Source organism: Arctopsyche grandis, chromosome 13 (genome assembly GCF_051622035.1).
Source record: "Arctopsyche grandis isolate Sample6627 chromosome 13, ASM5162203v2, whole genome shotgun sequence".
In the NCBI taxonomy this organism is placed as follows: Eukaryota; Metazoa; Arthropoda; class Insecta; order Trichoptera; family Hydropsychidae; genus Arctopsyche; species Arctopsyche grandis.
The window spans coordinates 21416802-21436449 of record NC_135367.1 but is presented as its reverse complement, the minus strand read 5'-3'; the positions used below and the strand labels follow the sequence as shown (position 1 = coordinate 21436449).

At 33.8% G+C, this 19648-nt stretch overlaps 1 protein-coding gene across 1 annotated transcript; it reads left to right on the top strand.

Moving 5' to 3' along the window:
• Window positions 1-4055: 4055 nt before the first annotated feature.
• Window positions 4056-18162, top strand: LOC143920882 (rifampicin phosphotransferase-like). Its single transcript, XM_077443886.1, has 22 exons — window positions 4056-4349; window positions 8730-8996; window positions 9076-9259; window positions 9327-9437; window positions 9685-9912; window positions 10001-10128; window positions 10207-10371; window positions 10443-10618; window positions 10878-11023; window positions 11109-11248; window positions 11321-11462; window positions 12039-12468; window positions 14432-14563; window positions 14636-14788; window positions 14862-15029; window positions 15110-15329; window positions 15406-15650; window positions 15731-15882; window positions 15967-16194; window positions 16279-16474; window positions 16552-16669; window positions 16745-18162. Exons 1-22 carry the CDS (start codon window positions 4229-4231, stop codon window positions 16903-16905), a joined length of 4011 nt encoding a protein of 1336 aa, XP_077300012.1. The 5' UTR covers window positions 4056-4228; the 3' UTR covers window positions 16906-18162.
• The last annotated feature ends 1486 nt before the right edge of the window (window positions 18163-19648 follow it).

The following is a 19648-nucleotide window of genomic DNA, read 5'->3' as shown; positions in this document are numbered from 1 at the left end:
CTCCAAACAACTGTACTTGGTAATAAGTAATTCTAAAAATTGCCTTATTGTTATTATTTCAGAAAGATATTTCTTAATTAATAAAAGTACATGTGTAAATTGAGATTCGAATTGATCTGAGAAAGTTTATCGATATTTTTTTCTGAGATTCAAACAATGGTCTGTAATATATTTTTCCGACATATTCATAATTTTCCTAGGTTCAAGAAAACCGAAATAATTTTTCACTACCTGCATTCCCGCAAAACGTGTCTTTATTTGAACAGTCATTTTGTCGATTTATGGCACCCTATCTCCGTGGGCCCGTAAGCATTGCTTACCAATATCAGCACTTAGTCAGCACTTAACGGCAGCAACAGGCAACCTGCAATAACGGAGAGTATTCTTCGGTACATTCTTTGAATGCGTGGATATTCGCATACGCGAATGGAGTATGAATGCGTCCATATAGAATGTACCAAAGAATATTGTCCGTACTTGCAGGTTGCCTGCTGCTACCGATACGTGCCGACTAGGTATGAACAGACCTTTAACCGTTTACATACATTCTGAACTCGGACCAAATCCAAGTAGCTACGATATTGCAGGCTATCCAAGCCAAGAGTCTTATATCTGCCACTGAAGAAGATTTTTTTTATTATTATTTCCTTTGTAAATTTATGACTTCGTGTTGGGGAGGTGACACCCTGACTCACCGCACCAAGTGACCCAACCATAGGGAGTCCCTAGGGCAGAGTTCCTATGCAGTGGCGTCTCTAGTAGGGATGCCACTGTATACCACTTATTTTTCTATAATTTGGTGTATGCGAAACATTCAAATTTTGACAATGTATACGAAACATTCAAAATACAAACATTCACTATCGCGTATGTCAAAAAAATGTGAGTGTGTACTACAAGTTTGCTGGCAAACTTAACGGCAGACAAGTTTACACAAATTTATCTATGTACAGTAAATGGTTTCTCAAAACAGATAAGGTGATATTCACAGAGCCCAATCCGATAAATTCCACTAGTTTGTATCTATACACAGTGGTCAATAACCATACATATATACATAATAATACAAACTTGACCCCTTTCAATATCAAATATGTTTAGAAAAGTTATTTATATATTTGTAAGAACATGTGCTTTCTAATACATTAACAATGAAGCGTCATTAATAAATGAATAAATGCTAATCAGTAGTTACAATCAAGAGCATTTATCTACTAGCATAATAAGTTTCCCAACTTGTCATTATAAAAAGTGTGAAGAGACTGCTATCGAGTTAAAGAATTCAGTATATTTGACATCTGATCTGATGTGTAGATTAACGGGTCAAAATATTTGTTTTTATCTCTAGTCAAATTTTGTCAATCCTACGATATTTACGCCGTACAAGCAGCCTCGATATTTTTTGCTGGTAAAAAAACAAACAAAACAAATATTCACTCATTAAACAAGTTTGATGTTTTATCATTTCAACATCTATTAATAAACCATTCAAATAATCTCCAAACGCAGCGCAATATGCAAATTATACACTTATTATATTTGACCCACAGAGTTTCACAATTTTTACTTGTAGCATTCATAAAAATATATGGCGTGAAGCTCCTCATACTCTCTTTAAAATTAAATTGAGAATACTTATCTATTTACGCAGATACCTTGTGTTCACTACAATGTGCAGTCAACCCTACTATAAAAAATGCGTAAGAAATGTAAGAAAAGAAAAGAAATAATTAAAAATGTAAGATAACCATACATATATCCTGTATCACGTTTTTTTTACAATTTCATTATTTTTTTATTTTCTTACTTTTTGTATGTTTTCCTTCGGATCAGATCTACAGTGTTATAGAAGGTTTTACTGCAGTGTTTATTTTAGCAAAAATGCAAGAAGAAACTTCACGTCCTTAGTCCATTTTTCGATGAAGTGACGTCTTACAAACATTCAATCCCCATTTCAACTTTTGCATAAATGACACTAAGATTTCGTCATATTCTCTTCTTTAAAAAAATATATTCTATTGATAAAAATTAATTAAAAATAATTTTATTAATTAAATTTCAAATAAACAAAAGAAACCATATTTTAATACAAAATTTGAAAGTGGTAAGTAATTAAATGAAAGTTTTCCAATCGTTTAATTGATTGTTATTTTCTGATTCTATATAATAGTTTATTTAAACTACTAGTGGTTTTACCCGGCTTCGCTCGGCATTTGTATATAAACCGCTTAAACATGGCTAATCTAATAGTAAACGTTTCGTTTGAATAGTAAATAAATTTATTTGAATAATTTTATTTTATTTAAATTTATTTGAATATTCATGTGTTTATTTGAATATTCATGTATTCATGTGTCACGGATTTTACGAACCAAACAAAGTCTCTTTCGAAATTATATATTAGATTAGATGATAAATTCCTTTAAATATATATTTCTATATTTTTCATATGAAAAATGCAATTCTGTAATTTAACAATTATCTCAATAATCTGAATATAAGAAACACTGAAAATATTTTTAATCTGTCTATGATAGTATATAGACAGATTAAAAAAAATATTAAAAAAAATATGTGATAAAAACCTTTAAAAATGTCCATCTCCAAATGCATTATCTCGCACTAGATAAACGTAAACGACTTTGTTTGTTGTACAGAAAAAAAAAAGTTGAAATTCTCTAATAATCACAGATAAAGCATGACCCACATACAAAAACAACCTGCCAAATATCGATTGGAATGCCCGCGACTAATATAACACCAACGCTTCCAGCAACTATAAATGCGATCGAAAATATAAATCGCCATAATATGTATGTATAATGAAACTCGTAGCATTTTAGAGTATATGCAATTTAATTGGAAATCATTTTTAATAATCACCATCACCATACACTACTGAATAAAGGCCTTTTCAACACGATACCACTCGTCTCTGGTTTTGCGCAACTCTCATCAATCTCATCACTAGAAGCCGGATAACCAAGGTGCAGTTTATTGTTCAAATGTATTGTAAATGCATTGTTAAAGGTTTGCCGAACCTTTTTTACAAAGCATTTACAACAATTGAACAATGAGCGGCGCGCTTTGGGTCCGTACTCTAGTAATGACTAAAGGACGGAGGTCCAGCGTGCTTTTTCCAGGAAACAGGGCATTTTGGGTCTATTTTCCAGGACACAGTGCAAACTACAAAGCTAGAGAGCATAGAAAAAGGTTCATCATAAAAATGAACAATGGAACAATGAACGGCGCAAAGTGGGTCCGCTCTTTAAATGACTTGAGATTGAAATAACGATGGGCGGGTCACTTAGCTAGAAGAGTAGATATATGAAAGAAGTGCTCGAATAAAACCCGAGAGAATGTAAAAGGTTGCAAGGAAGGCCACACATGAGACGGGTAGAAAAATGTGTGATTGGATGAGAGTTTTCCAAAATAGAGACGAATAGAAACGTGTTGAAGAGGCCTTTATCTAGCAGTAGATGGCGAATGGCGGACAATAAGCGGCACCTTGGCTATCCGGCCTCTACTCATCACTAGTCACCGGAGCCTGAGGGGGCCGTGTATTGTTCAAAGGTTGGAAATGCATTGTTAAAGGTTTGCCGAACAATGGATAGCACTGTGACTATCCTACCTCTACTCATCACACAATTTTTTCTTAATTACGTCTACGCATCTTCCCTGCGTTCTTCTATTTACCCTTTTGCATCCTCTCGGGTACCGTTCTAGCACTTATTTTGTCCATATTTCGTCCATTCTTCTAGCCACGTCCATTGCCATTTCAATCTCTTTACTCTATCCACTATATCCACTCCCTTGTTATAAATTTATAATTTTTAAGCTTTTTTTTCCCTAAACATAAAAGTTTAAGTTCGCCATTCAGATGTATATACAAAAAAAATACAAAAGTGTGCTTCTCCACGAACTCCAGATGTTTGGAGAATAGGGTAGATTTTTTTTCACATCATTTTGGACCAATGACGCTTGTAATAGGCTCAATTGTGATGTTTATTTTGAACGCCTGACCGAGTTTTGTCGTGGCCGGAGACCCATGAGACCAGTTGCTTGAAAGCAGCAGTTGGGTTAGGTCGTCTCTTCCACGGTTACTTAATGATTTTCACGTCCCATCGACTATTGAGATAAAAGTGATTTCCGGATAACGTTTATCACCAGACGGTCTACTGAAATAGTACAGTGTAATGTGGTGTTGAGTTGAAGAAACATCATCGCTATGGAGCTGAACGATCTTCTGTGGGCCCAAATTGGGCTGGTGCTGGTCACTGGCTTGTTCTACTTCATGATCGTCGCCAGAAGGTCATCCTCGAAAGCCAACGCTTATTATCCAAACAAAGGTAAAATGATCCGATGAAATCATACTGCACAATGTTGCACAAGTCATTGTGTAACTTAATTTACTAAGTTAATTGATTTTTTTTACGATTTTGATATTGGATCGATAAGATTGTGATCGAAGATTAAATTTTGTTATTTCATATTTTTATAATTGCAGCATTTGCAAGTCGATAAGACCTGGTCGTAGTTCAATAATGAGTTTCGACCGATACATTGTTTAGGCCAGTGGCGGAACTATGAATTTTAAGCTTATTCGTTGTATTAAAAAAAATAAAGTAATAATATTACTAATAGGCCTATCATCTGGATAGTTTTATTGTATGTAAAAATAACATTAAAGAAAGTAAACTTACATATGTAAATGTGAAATAACCGTCACACACATAAATACAATTTACATAATTGGGTATAAAAAAAACATGCACTTAACTTTTTTTCGAATATTTTTTTATATTCAAATATGTATACATTTGTCAAAATGTATTTTTAAATGCACAAACTAAAAAAAAATTTCGTATTCGCATTTTTCGCCTCATTGATTTATTACTAAAAAGTTTGGAAAATAACTTTGTTTGCAAAATAATAACTAAAGCCCGGATCCAGAGCGCGCCGTTCATTGTTCAAATGTTGTAAATGCATTGTTAAAGATTTGCCGAACCTTTTTTACAAAGCATTTACAACAATTGAACAATGAGCGGCGCGCTTTGGGTCCGTACTCTAATAATAACAATAACTATTTTGAAAATGTAGAGCGATTTCCTAGTTAGGCCCTCGCAGGTATAATTCTTCAGTCCAGCGGTTTGGGAATTTTCACGTAATAGTGCCTTGGACGAAAAAATATAAATAATCGGTAACCTGTTGTTCCAAAATTTAGATGACTGGTTTGGGATCCGTTTATTTTATCTTCTTTAATTTTTTAAATTAATTTTGGGCCCCCTTTCGCCAGGGGCGTCATTTGGAGGGGGGCAGCCACCCCCCCTAGATTTCAATGGGACTATCCACGTTGTTTGATGTATTATTAAGAATTGAGATACTAAACCAACAAACCAAAATTTAAAGAAATAGTTAAAATTCATACACACTCATTATTTTTAATATAATACACCCCTCCCCCCCCCCCTAGAAAGTCATTCCTTATTGGTCAAAAATTTCGTCCCCCCCCTGGGAATAGCAAAAAATGATTTGTAAAAAACGGTATAAACATAAAAATAATTAGTATTTAGTTAAATAAAACATATCAAATTAAAATTGTAGACTAAAACCTAATGAGGTTTGTAAAAAGGGCTGGATTTTAATTACATAAACATCAAAAATTAGAATTAAAAATATTAAAATCGTAAAACAGCTCTGAACTCGTCCCTCCCTCTTGGTTTCGCGCCCCTTAGTTACGCCACTGGATCAAACCATTTGCCCATCAAATCCGTTGAAGCAAATTAGATAGATCCGCCACGGAATTCAAATTTAGGTCATCTAGGTGCTATTTTTCATATTTTTTTCAATTATAAATTATGTACATAGTTTGTTTTTACCACTCAATCACCGTATAAATATCATCTAAGAATAAAAGCGAAAAGTAAATATTGAAAGCTACAATTTGTCATATTTTTCAACTTACATACATATGTACATACGTATTATTGTTTAGATAAAGCATATAAAAACGTTTTTTGCGCACAAACACTAATATTTGGACTGAGCATCTAACAAAATCCAAACGACTTAAAGACGTGTAGATCGTGGTAATTGAATTATTAGTCACATTGCGATCGCCCAAAAGACAATTTTTGCCATGTAAATCGTGAATACGGAATATTAGGCACTCAAGTTCTCGTTAGTATGATAGTTATCGTTAGTATGATGAACTTTTCGGCTGCCTGGTGTGCCGTTATAGAGATTTTAGTGACTTTTGGGCGAGCGCTTTGTGACCAATAATCACCGAACCGTAGATCGTGTATGCCAAGTGGTAAACGGATTATTCCGCAAAAAGCGATCTCGCACAAGTCACTAAAATCTCGATCACGAAACATCTGGCACTCATTCCCGTGTTTGACTTTCGATTGATGGAGTTTTTGGGTGCCAGATGTTTAATAATCACCGAAACATGCCGAGTACAATGAGAAGAAACAGAAAATGAAACACATGGGTGCGTCATTACTAGAGGTAGGACCGGAAGCGTGCTTTTTCCAGGAAACAGGGCGTTTTGGGTCTATTTTCCAGATAATACAAAGCTAGAGTGCAAAAAAAAGGTTCATCATAAAAATGGCGAACAATAAACAAAGAACGGCACGCTTCTGGTCCTACCTCTCGTCATTACTAGCTAAGGGCGTCTTGGACGCGGTCAAGAAAAGGCGTTCCCATTGTTAATTCGTACGATCTTATTATTTCGACAAATTTCTCCTACATTTCTTCAAATATGGAATTTGCCGTTATCAATAACTGTCAAGCTTATATCAATACAAGGACAAAATATCACCGAAAACACTCCAGGGAGTGATTTTAGGACGGTACGCCTTGAATATATGCTACGTGTGCCGCATTTTTTTTGCATGTTTAAAAGTATCTAAATAAAACCACATGCCGCGTTCTTTTCTGGGCGATTTCGCCCTAAGGCTTGGGATCGGGGTAAAAAATTTTGCTATTTTTAATTTCGTAGAAAAACCATTTTTAACAAGTTTTTTTGCTCTCATGTTTTGAACACTATTAGAACGGTGTTTTGTTATTTGCAATTGCTTTGACGACCATCCGATATGTAATCATTACAGCATTCATCCAACAATGGAGAATAATTATTGTTTGTCGACTCACATGTATGCCACGCAGTGTAAGTTGATCGAAAGGGCCAGATAAAAAATACATATGAAATTTTGAACTTGTTTTAAATATTTTTCAAGTTTATGAATGGTTGGAGTGAAAAATAAAATTCTCCTGACCAATTTCTTAAATTTAGATAATACGAAATGGTATGGCAAACGTACATTACATACATAAATTCAATATTCGACAGTAGTTTTTGGGCAACGCACGTATGATGACTCATCTGGGTCATCAATCTCATTTCAACAATGCATTGACAAACTAAACCGGCCCTTCGTAAAAATAACTTGTATTTAACTCGTTTTTTTTCTGCCTCATTATTACATACTATTCAGACCGTTTTCATGCTAAATGACTTGTTTTACTTAAATATTTAATTATTGTCATACATAGAAGTAAAATGCATAGAATCGCTCTCAGCCTCCAAAAATGTTGCTACAAAAACTCTGCGCGGCAGAGTTTGTTCATTGTTTGCTCATTGTTTGCTAAACTTCGTCTCTCTCTCTCTCTCTATCTCTTGTCTCTCTTCTGAATGTTCCGTCTCTCTCTTCGACGGCTCGCTTTTAGACGATACTTTTGTTAACAATGACCATTCTATGTTGTCATACCTATTTCCAACTAAAAAAATCTTTCTACTAAATTTATCGCCAGCAGAATAGACTAGTGTTTAGCATAAGATGCTTTAAACAGAGTGGTCACGGGTTCAAATCCCACTGGTTTCTGCTGGCCAGACCTTGGATTTGTGGCTCCAGGTCGATCGTTTCCTACCAGAGTTTACCAATTTATCTGATTTTCATTGAAACGGTTCCAACAAATTGGCACCTTACCCGTTTTCTTGCAAATCTCGAGTTTTCAGCAATCTCGAATTTCGCTGAATTATATGAAATGCTGCAAATTTACAAATCTGATCATTAATGTATCTGTGAATGTTAATTGATGGGTCTACCTCACGGGACCGAAAGTGAAACGCCCGAAAACGCAAATATCGGAAGGCAAAGATCGAAAATCAAAAGATCTTAAGTCCAAAGATAAAAAAAGGGTCTCTCCCCCCCCCGTCGTACATACTCACTTAATTTGCGCGAGCAGGATACAACAGGAACAAGAGGAACAGGCTTTTCCTCCTGTATGCTGCGTGCGCACATTAAACAAGGCTGTATTACAAAAAGAGAGATAATTTCACTGCATGCCACTCATATATATATTATATATACATACATATTACCGTTTACCATGCACCTTTTTTTTTTTGATCTTTCAACTTAAGATATAAAGATATTTGCGTTTTCGGGCGTTTCACTTTCGGTTCCGTGAGGGAGACCGTGTTAATTGATATGTACATATTTGCTTTGTAAAATACTTGTTCAAATGTACAATGTTTCTGGCCAGGAAGGCGCATTGGGGTTAGCTTTTAGGCCTTCCTGGTATAGATTAGAAAATAAATAAATAACATTTTACACTTATCTACATATGTATATATGTACATACTTACCACTCTATTGTGTAAAATTCAATTTTATCTGTAATAAATAGAATAACGTATTTAATGTACTTGAATTTTTCAACAGAATGGAACTTTCATTTGAAGAAATTATGGACCCTTTATATCATTAGTAAATGGAAAAAATCAAGAAAGTACAGTGAAATCAAGCTTGAAAATGCTACTGAAGAACCAATCGTTATATCCGATCAGGATAGCTTTGATTCACAATGCATTTGGGCTGCAAACGCTAAAGGATCATCTTTATACGTCGCCATTCATAGAAAAATGAATAGAATGTCTGAAGTATCAGTAATCTTGACGATGCCTGACGGAACAGTATATCGCTTACCGAGTAAAATGCACTCATTTAACGTCTTGCTTATAACTGTGTACATACTTTATTTTATTAAATGTGTAATGATCGTTTCAAGATCAACCAGACACCGTCGTCTTCGATGCATCTACGAAGACATGGAACGCTGGAAACTTGAAGATAATACTTTTGGAACCTTTCAAAAGGTGGCGTGTCATATATAATGGAATTTTAGCAAAAGGAAACAAAACTGAATTGAGCGAAATTCCAGAAGACGCACTCCATGTCAAATTGAATTTCATGTTAGTTGTTCAAATTTATTTATTTTTTATACTTCAGATTTTTTATTAATGTATTTATGTGCTGTAGATGGATAGCAGGATCAAAACCAATGAGGCTGTTTGATGATTCTTCTGAATCTTTGATAGCCGAAGCTGTCGCAACAGAACCTTGGAAATCTCCTAACTGGTTGGATGGAATGTAAAAAATGTTTCACTTACTAGCCTGGTTTATTGAGCAATTGGTTTTTAAAGCGAGGAATAAAATTACATTAGTGAGAAACTTTTGTAATCACAATAGTACTCTTGTTCATACATATATTACTTCCTTTCCTTTTTTTAATCTAAATGACTAATAAATTAATAGACCAGGCTAATTACATTGATCTCTCTTGCCTTTATATATATTGAATAAGTGCATTTCATAAATTAAATTGTTTATATTTTAGAAAACAGTATCCTGTAAAAGGTTATGATCAATATGGAAGTATGTCTGGAATAATTACAATTGATAATGCACCGGAACCAACTGAGATGTTTTTAGCTAGTGTCCGTGAACGGAGATGGGGTTCTGATTATTCTTTATTCATACGTCGTTCATTACAATTGACCGGAATGACGAAAGATGGCACATTATACAACATAATGGTTCAATCGTTAAAGAAAGACTTGTCACAGTGGGTTTATAATCAAAATAAATACAAAATTTGCATGTAATAAAATATTTTAAACTAAATGATACAATTTCTGATTACTTTCATAAAGGCTAGTACTCGGAAATATACGAATGCCTGATAGCCAAACTTTTCCAATCACATGGATTGACTTTGACATGTCTGAAATAGGCGAATATAAAACTAACATTCGAAAAGCTTTCACTGTTAAATTTACAGGTTTTTATATACATAATTGCAATGTCTTTAAATTCACAAAAAAAATGATATTAAAATAAAACTGTATAACTGTTTAAGCTGCGTCTAAACAATTCACCACACTCATTCACTTGGACGACACCAAAAAGAATGTGCTGAGAGGTGGAAGGCCTTGGAATTGGGAAAATGTCATCATTCCATTCCAAGGATCGATCAACGATTACCAAGGAGTTGGAATTTTGCAACTTTGGTATAACTATACAGGTGTTTATAAGTTTTGATTATTTTAAACTAACTTTGCCAAACCATTTGTTTTAATTACTTGGTTATTTTAGGCGACTGTCCTTTGAGGATGGTGAATGAAGCTAAGCAGTTGATTATGCTCGATATGCAAGATATAAAGACTGATAAAATATGTGTCTCGTTCAAAGATAAACCTTCTGCTTGTCCACAATTCGTCGGAGCTAAAGGTGCCTCTTTAGCCATGCTGTCTTCAGTCGAAACAGATGACGTAATTATCAGTGTCATTAGATTAATTATAAAGACTATAGTAATTGACCGGTCAATATTAGTTGGTTGTATAAGTCGTATATGTACTGCTAGAAAAGAAGAGAGAATGTTTACTTTTTAAAACAGGAAAAAAGTGTAAACAATGAATATTCTCTTATAAGGATAACAGCTCTTTTCATCCTGGATCCTTCAACCTTCTACCAAACGAATATATGTATATAACAGTATAACAATCGCCTGAAACTATGTTTTATTTTTAGTTTAAAGTTCCAAATGGATTCTGTCTTTCTATTAAAGCTCTTGAACAGCAGCTTGCTTTTAATGAACCTTTACTAGATGCAATTAAAGAAATTGAAGATGTTAATGTTAACTTTGATGAAAAATCACTGAAAGCTGCCTGTGAAAAGTATAGTTTTTCCACCATAAAATATATTTTAATATTATTAGATAATATATTAGATTGTAACTAAAAATTTAATTTTTTAATTCAGAACTACTTCCTTATTTACCAATACTCAACTATGTCGACCTGTTGAAGAAGCTGTCAGCGTTTACTTTCATGAACTTTTAAGTTCAGAAAAAGGATCTTCCTCTTCATCTGAAGATTTGTATTTTGCCGTTCGATCGTCAGGTATGGTTTCATGACGTTTATAATATCTTTGACTTCCGTTTCTTATTTTTACAGAATGATTTTTTTATGTAGGCATTGGAGAAGACTCTGAAGATTTATCAGCAGCTGGACAGAACGCTACAATACTAGGTTGCAAATCGGTGGACGATGTACTCAAAGCAGTTCAAATGTGTTGGGCTTCACTATTTACTCACCAAAGTATAGAATATAGAAGGTGGGTGTTTATAAAATTATAATGGTGAATCACAGTTTGCACAACTAGAGAAATTTTGAAATAAGTACCTAAACGAACATGAGTAATATTTCGACATCTGCAACTTGGTTTATTTATTTACTTTTTGAACAATATAAAAGCAAACGATGCGGTGCAAATGGTCGACAAGCGCCAGACAGACTGAACCACAGATTATCTGGATGGCTGATTTAAACGCAATTCTCGACTTCACGAATGATAGATTGCACATCAGATGACGAGTAACCTCTCGATGTGCACAGATGCAATTATTAAAATGGTAATTATTAAAATTTAGTTGGATCTTTCTGGCGAGTTTAATAAGGCAAAATTCGGAACTTAAGTATCAAAAGCACAGAACGTATACAGGGTAGGTATGTCGAGACTTCGGGTAGATTTCGCTTAGTGTAAGTGCGAGCAGTGCGCACGCATAAGGTACACGTACAGTTAATCTGTGGTTCAGTCTGTCTGGCGCTTGTCGATCGTTTGCACCAAACCCAAAAGCAAAATTATGGAAATTGTTAAAAACGCCCCTTTATATATGTATGTATGTTACAGACAACATGGAATGCGTGTCAATTGTGGAATGGGTGTAGTCGTGCAGACAATGATTGATGCTGAAGCAGCAGGTGTCATGTTCACCAGACATCCGATGACCGGCGATCCCTCTTGCATCCTCATAACATCAAATTACGGACTCGGAGAGAGCGTGGTCTCTGGTACCGTCGAACCTGACACAATCTACATCGACAAAGACCTGAAGAACAACATCAAAGTTAAAAATATCGATATCGGTTCTAAGTCACATAAGATGTCACTCGATAAATTGAACAACAATGTCGAAACCAGACTTAAAAAGACAGAGCTGACTATCGAATCTAATGAAGCTAGTTTGAGTAACGACCAATGTATTAGATTGGGCAACATAGCGATCAACCAAGAAGCACTGTGGGGTGCGCCGAGAGACATCGAATGGGCAGTATCTAAAGTGAGTTGATTTTTATTGAGGATTATTTTCCCTTGTAAGGTCTCACCTTGAATTTCCCTCAATTATCTGGTCACCTTTTTATATATCCCATATTAATTGTATTGAAAAAGTCGAACTAAAATTGATCAAATCCTTACGCTACCGTTTTCCTGTCTACGCCCATACTACTGTACCCGATATTTTAAAACTCCTATTCTTTAACAATCTTTCTGTCAGGCGACGACTCACTGATGCTACATTCCTTATTAAGCTCCTAAATGGTTTCCTTGATTGTCCCGATTTACTGGGTAAGGTTGGTTTCAGGATTCCAGTTAGGTATACTAAACACTTTGAACTTAATCCTTTCAAAACGAATTCCCTAAATTATTCCTATCTACAGTGTGTTTATCGTATGTTTGACAGGGAGCTGAATGACGTTAATCTATTCGGTATTGAACCGCCATCGGGAGAGTTTTGATTGTGTTACGGGGACGAGTAGGATATGGTAGAAGAATATTATAGTCACAGATTTTGTCAAATGATTATATTCTTTTAAAAAGCAGTAAGTATAAACGAGATTAATTTACAAGTTTGTATTACAAGTTACTAGTCTCGAAGTGCTACCACAAGTTACTAGTGAGGATGTTTAATAGCAAGTTAGTAGTTAGGCTGTTTAATAGCAAGTTCCTAGTAAGAAAGTTACATCGCAAGTGCCTTAACAAAGGGCTGGTGGTTGTATATATCAAATCTGCTGGGTGAAATCAACCAATCAGAGAACAGTGAAACATATGTCTAAATCCGAATATAGCAAGAGTTTAACTTTGAAACAAAGTATTTTAATAACAATCTGGGGGAAGAAGTAATAAAACTTAAGTCTTTACATATGTGTGAATTACAAGGGTTAAGTAATAATTATGCTAGGGGAGAAGTCAATAAATTGTAGTCGTAAGACCATGGCAAAGGTTAAAAGTGGAGTTAAAACAATATCTAGTAATTTTAGATCTGAAAAGAAACATGCGTTTGCAATAAAGAACGATGTGGGGTTGACAATTATCACTACTTTAAGATATAGAAAAACATTGAGAATTGTAAAGACGTGTGTTTCGAATAGACACATTGTTGCAATAAAGTGCGTGGGGTTAAGACAATAATAACTTAAAATCTGGATAGAAACATACGTTGGCAATAAAGACCTTTGTGGCGTTGACAATTATCATTAGTAGAAAAATAGAATAATGTTGAGATTTGTAAAGACGTGTGTTTCAAATAGACATATGCTAGCAATAATACGTGTGGGGTGAGTATTCGGGAGAGCATCCACATTACAATTGATTGATCCATTTATATTTCTATTATATAGTCTTTATCCAATATTATATCACTTTATGTTTAGTTATGCACTGTTCTATTTAGTCATGTTTTAGTTTTTATTCTTTTCTTTTTCATTTGTTTGTCTCTATGTACCACTTTATGTAATTTGTAAAAATCTATAATTGGGCTCAGATGTTATTTTGTCAAATTTATTCTTTATTTTTACTTACCTCTTCTTACCATGCCTTATTAAACAATTCTACATCTGTTGTCTGTTGATTTTTCAATAAATAAAAGATGAATCGGACTCAACTTGCCAAAATATTGATGTTGTCGTTCATAGCACTAAATATAGTGCTATGAACAACATAAAAAAACCATTTCAATTTACATAGTTATTGGTGTTGACGTTCATAGCACTAAATATAGTGCTATAAACATAAAAAAAACCATTTCAATGTACATAGTTAGCATAAGTCATTCATAGAATTATAAATTTGTTTATGCATATTTGACAATCATCTTCCGGATTGAGTTCAATTCATCACAAAATTCTAAACTGACTACTCCAGAGTGGGCCTACTATAGTTTTTTAATGCCTTATTCCATACATTTATCTTTCGATAATAATCTGGTTTCAACGAATTCTAATTAAATGTGATTTTATTTCTAGGGTGTTATATATTTAGTACAGGCAAGACCTATAACCACTTTGCAAACATGGAGTGAATTTGAGCTGTTACACGAATTCGATTCTCCTCTAATGTCTGATGATGAACTAACGACATTTGCCAATACAGGAGAAGTACTTATTATAATTCTGTTTGATCGCATACTAATTCATAATTAAAAATTCATAAATATTGATATATTTTAGGTATTACCCGATTGTCTATCACCCCTAAGCATTACTACCGTTGCAGAGATGCTTGATAAAAGTGTCACGTTAGCAACTGCAAAGGGTATGAACCAGTATTACTGGCACACATTAAGTACAACGCACTACCATGTCGGCCTGAATGTCATGAATGTGAATATCACATATTCAAATTTATTATGATTATACTTATATTGTGTACTTGAGCGATTTATTATTATTATAGGCAATTCTGATCAAAGTCTCAAAAGAAATAAACTTATCCAATAAAGTCATGGATATATCGATATTTGGACACAATGTGACCGATGAAAAGATGCATTCCGTTGCGTTGCATAGAAATGGTGTTTCTGGTGTATATTCCAATATTGTCGACACTTTAGGGATGATAAAAGTAATTCCTTATTGTATTATATTAATTGAGTTGTTGTTGTTGAATTAAAATTTAAACAGTTTTTTTATTTGTCTGTACAGAATTTATGGGATAATACTGCAACAGCAAACAACGCAACCAAGTTTTCACAAACAGTAAAAATAGATATTGATAAATACAATAGCTCTTTGGAAATGTATAATGAAATTGATAAGTGTTTGCCTTATTTGTTAGTAGCATCGAATTTCCACAATCATTGTTCATCGATTAGTTTTTTTACACAGTTTATATTTTTCACAATTCTTCTCGAGGGTAAAAGTGGTAAGTAAAATGATTTCTTTCAACTGTCAAATTTTTAATTTATTTAATATTAAATCATTTATCAATGATCTTACAGAGATAACTACTGAAAATTATACCGATATTGCAATGGTACTATCTTCATGTAGCAACATCGTATCAGCCGAGGTGCCAACCAGTTTAAATAACTTAGCCAAATCTATTCAAAAGTCTGATAAGGCAGACGAATTTTCTAAAGTTGAAGCTAAAAATGGTATGCAATGGCTTCAAGATAATTGTCCCGAATCATACTGTTTGTTTAAAGAGTTTCTCGAAAAACACGGTCATCGATGTATAAAAGAAGTGAGGACATTGTTCGTTGTGTGTTTTTATACATAAATTAATTTTTCATGGTTTTTTTAATAATTGTTAATATTTATTAGTTCGATATGTTGACTGATACGTGGGATTTATATCCCGATAATTTAATATTGGCGTTGCAATCGGCATTGAAAGCTCCCTTGAGAGAAGAGAAGAAAGCACAGGGTGGTGATGTTTTATCTAATTTGGCCTCAGATGTGAAAAATTCAACAAGGTACACTATTTATTTTATTTCAAAGAAATAATCCGAATATATTGTGAGAATTTCATAAAGCATTTTTAAATAATATATTTCCAGGAGAATTCTAAAGTTTGTCGTTCCTATTTGTCAAAAATCTGTAGCTAACCGAGAGCAAACCAAGGCGGCTCTCATTTACGCAATTCATAGATTCAGATTGGCTTATAGAAAATTGGCTCGCCAGATGATGAAAGAATGGAAAATTCCAGATGAAAAATTAATTTTCTTTATGTCGCATACAGAACTTGGACGATATCTTAAAAGTTGGGATCCAGATGTTATAAATAAGTATGAATTAACATTTTTTACGGTGATAACTTCCACTTAATAAAACTATGCATAATGTACTGTTCCTATTTGTCAATAAATTAGGGCAATGCTGAGAAGAAGATTCAACTCCAAATGGAATTCAATCAAATTCCCTGAATTATGTTGGGGATATCCACAACCGATTACAGCAGATCGTGTTTTATTAAGTATGAATGATAACGACCCAATAGTAAAAGGTACTCCAGTGAGTTCCGGGTCTATTGTTGGTCGGGCTTGTGTAGTGAATTCCCTCTCTGAGGTATATAAATTTCGTACACATTAATACAAAACTTCATACTTATATATTTAATTATAATGTGTATTAATTAATTGCAGATTTCTCAACTACAAAATGGTGATATTTTAATAGCACATTCCACTGATATTGGTTGGTCTCCATATTTCCCTCTTCTTGGAGGAGTCGTTACTGAATTGGGAGGTCTTATTTCGCATGGTAATTTCTAATTGTATTTTGGTTTTATCAGCAAAAAGGAAAGGCTTTCATTATTTTGTTTCATTTTCTTCTTAGGAGCCGTGGTAGCTAGAGAATATGGACTTCCGTGTATTGCTGGTACAGAAAATGCTACGTATGTATTCAAAACTGGCGACATTGTACTGCTAGATGCGACTAAAGGAATTTTACGCAAAGTAGATAAACCTCAAGAAGAGACTGAAATTAACAATCATTAAATGCATTGCATGTGTTATGATTTTATTTTAATTTACAAAATGTATTACTAACCAAAAAGATAGTTTTAATAGTTCAACCAATAACATTAAAATTTTAGCAATAAGTTCCTAATTTATTTATTTTATGCTTTTTGCCAATGATGAAATATTCTTTTAAGTATTGTACAAAACTGTACTTATAATTACAGAGACTATATTTTTTTGGAGAAAATAAAGAACATGTGAAGAATCGAAGAACTTGAAAAATGCTTTATAATTTTATAACATTTATTATAAAATAGAAGCATACAAAATTTAGAATTTTAAACAATCATATTTATAAAAAATGACATTAATTTTGTTTTTTTTCACAAGAATGAATTTTTTTAATAACACAGGTATATACATATGTGTTTTAAAAAATCATAAAATTGCATACAGCTCATTTCAAAATTGCATTTTGGTATAAATGCATGCTTCTAATGTGTCTATTTTTAATTGGGCTTTCATTAATAGTTCATTAGTCCACATATTGTTCATTAATGACAATAATTGTTCAATTGGAATTATATGTAAGGAAAATGTTGGCAGGGCTTGTCATTTGGTCGCTATTTGTTGACCTTTTCATTTGTGACATAACATTTTTACACGAAACTTCATCGAATAATTTCCTGCAAGTATATTTAGTGATTGCGTGATGCAAGCTGTTAATGTATCCGAAGTCTCTCCAAATAGATTTTTTTTATATCTAAACCTTTTACTTAGACGACGTAATTGGGTAACAAATACTTAGATAAATAGAAAACAGAACCATTTTCTTGTGGATTTGCCGTTGAGGGTCGACTTCACAAAGTAAAGGATAAAGGGGCAATTGTAGAAAATAAATAAATCTAAAAGACAGAGCAGAGAAATAAAGAACTGTCCTATTAAATAACGAATGTATGGTCAGCGTACTTATATATACATATGTGTTAAATATGGTTCGGTGATTACTGGTCACAAATTACTCGCCACAAAGTCACTAAAATCTCTATAACGGAACATCTGGCAGCCGAAAAGTCCATCATACTAACGATAACTATCATAGTAACGAGAACTTGAGTGCCAAATATTGTGTATTCGCGATTTTCATGGCAAAAATTGTCTTTGTGACCACCCCAATGTGACGAATAGTCCAATTACCGTTAAGGTTAGCATTTAATTTTTTAGTTATTATTTTATTTGCATTCATATAATTATATCTAAAGATGTAGAAATATTAAACATTATTATACACTTACATACGTTTTTTTGTGAAAAAGATCCAACCTACATACATGAGTAATGTTTTGGCATTATTTACCTTTCCTTTTTTAAATATATACTTATGTAGCTTTACCTATGAGCAGAGATTTTTTTTGTCAGGTAGTGCGTTGGAATGGGGTTTCAGCACATTTTCTCACGGTTTTTTTTTTTTTTTCAAAAGCAATTATATGAAACAATATTCCCGCATGTGGCAATCCATATTTATATAATTCGTCAGCAAAGCAAAATTCTGTATAAAAAAAGCTGCTATAAATTTTATTTAAATGATATTTGAATTTGCTGCTTTAGTAAAAAAACTTAATAAAAGTGAGATCCAGCACTATCTATCGTGTTGAATAAGATCAAATTCGCATTGATGAAGTGGTGCGTGCTTGCGGTTGCAAGCTGGAATGGTGTTTGGTGAAGTGGCTGGTTGACTGACACCAATGTTGCGTGGACATGAAGAGGGGGCTTCCAGAATCGGAGAGAAAGACGCAGGAGTATTGTAGGAGTCGTTTATTCGTCTGCTCTCGTCAGCGCTCCAGGTCGGAATGGAATCCAAGCCGAGAGCGCCCCTTATTTATACCCGTTTGGGCTCAAAAACTATTGGTCGATGAGTCTGGCGATCCCATTGACCGTCGCATACGGCTCATTCAAGGTCTGTTCATACCTATCCAGCACGACCCGTATCCTGCAGGTGTCATGCAAGTGCGGATAGTATTCTTTGGTACATTATATGGACGTATTCATACTCCATTCGCGCATGCGTATTTACACATTCATACGCGTCCATATAGAATGTGCCAAAGAATACTATCCGCACTTGCATGACACCTGCAGGATACGGGTCGTGCTGGATAGGTATGAACAGACCTTCATTCGTAGAGGCCATTTTGGCGGGAACGAGAGGTCAGGTGATCTGCGCTAGTAAACCATCGGTCCACGAGCGCCACTCACCTAATATCTACGTTACAATATCAAATATCGATATCGATTTATAGTTAATTACAGTGGCGGCTCGTGGATAAGATATAAGGGTGCTGCGGTTGATTAAAAATAAAAAAAAATGTTTATTTGGATTATATTTTACTATTAACAACAAAATTATCAAAATTAAACATTATATGTATTTTATTTCATTAAAAAATTGATTCTTCTGTCTTTTTTCCATGAAAAAAGGTCTATTACCTTTTTGTTAAATTTTTCACTGTTCATAATCATTTTTTTTTTTCAATTTTTATGGTCACTTGTTGGAGAACAAGCCCGACGACATGTGATAATAAATACTTCAGACTTAATCTGCGCGTTTCGCTTGGAATCCTTCACATCCGGATCCTATATATATGTATGTCTTTATTCTATTTATTGATGGAAAACACCGTTCTGGCTCAGAGGTAGTTTTTAACTTTTTAAGTTTTCTTTAATTGAAAATGCATCGATATTACTAGATTGCAGCTTCTCTTGATTTTGATACCATCTT

Excerpts from the sequence above, each read along its gene's own strand:
- LOC143920882 (XM_077443886.1), top strand. The coding sequence starts at position 4,229 with ATGGAGCTGAACGATCTTCTGTGGGCCCAAATTGGGCTGGTGCTGGTC. Across the intron at positions 10,372-10,442 it reads ACTTTGGTATAACTATACAG|GCGACTGTCCTTTGAGGATG; the intron begins GTGTTTATAAGT and ends TGGTTATTTTAG. Across the intron at positions 10,619-10,877 it reads CTTCAGTCGAAACAGATGAC|TTTAAAGTTCCAAATGGATT; the intron begins GTAATTATCAGT and ends TTTTATTTTTAG.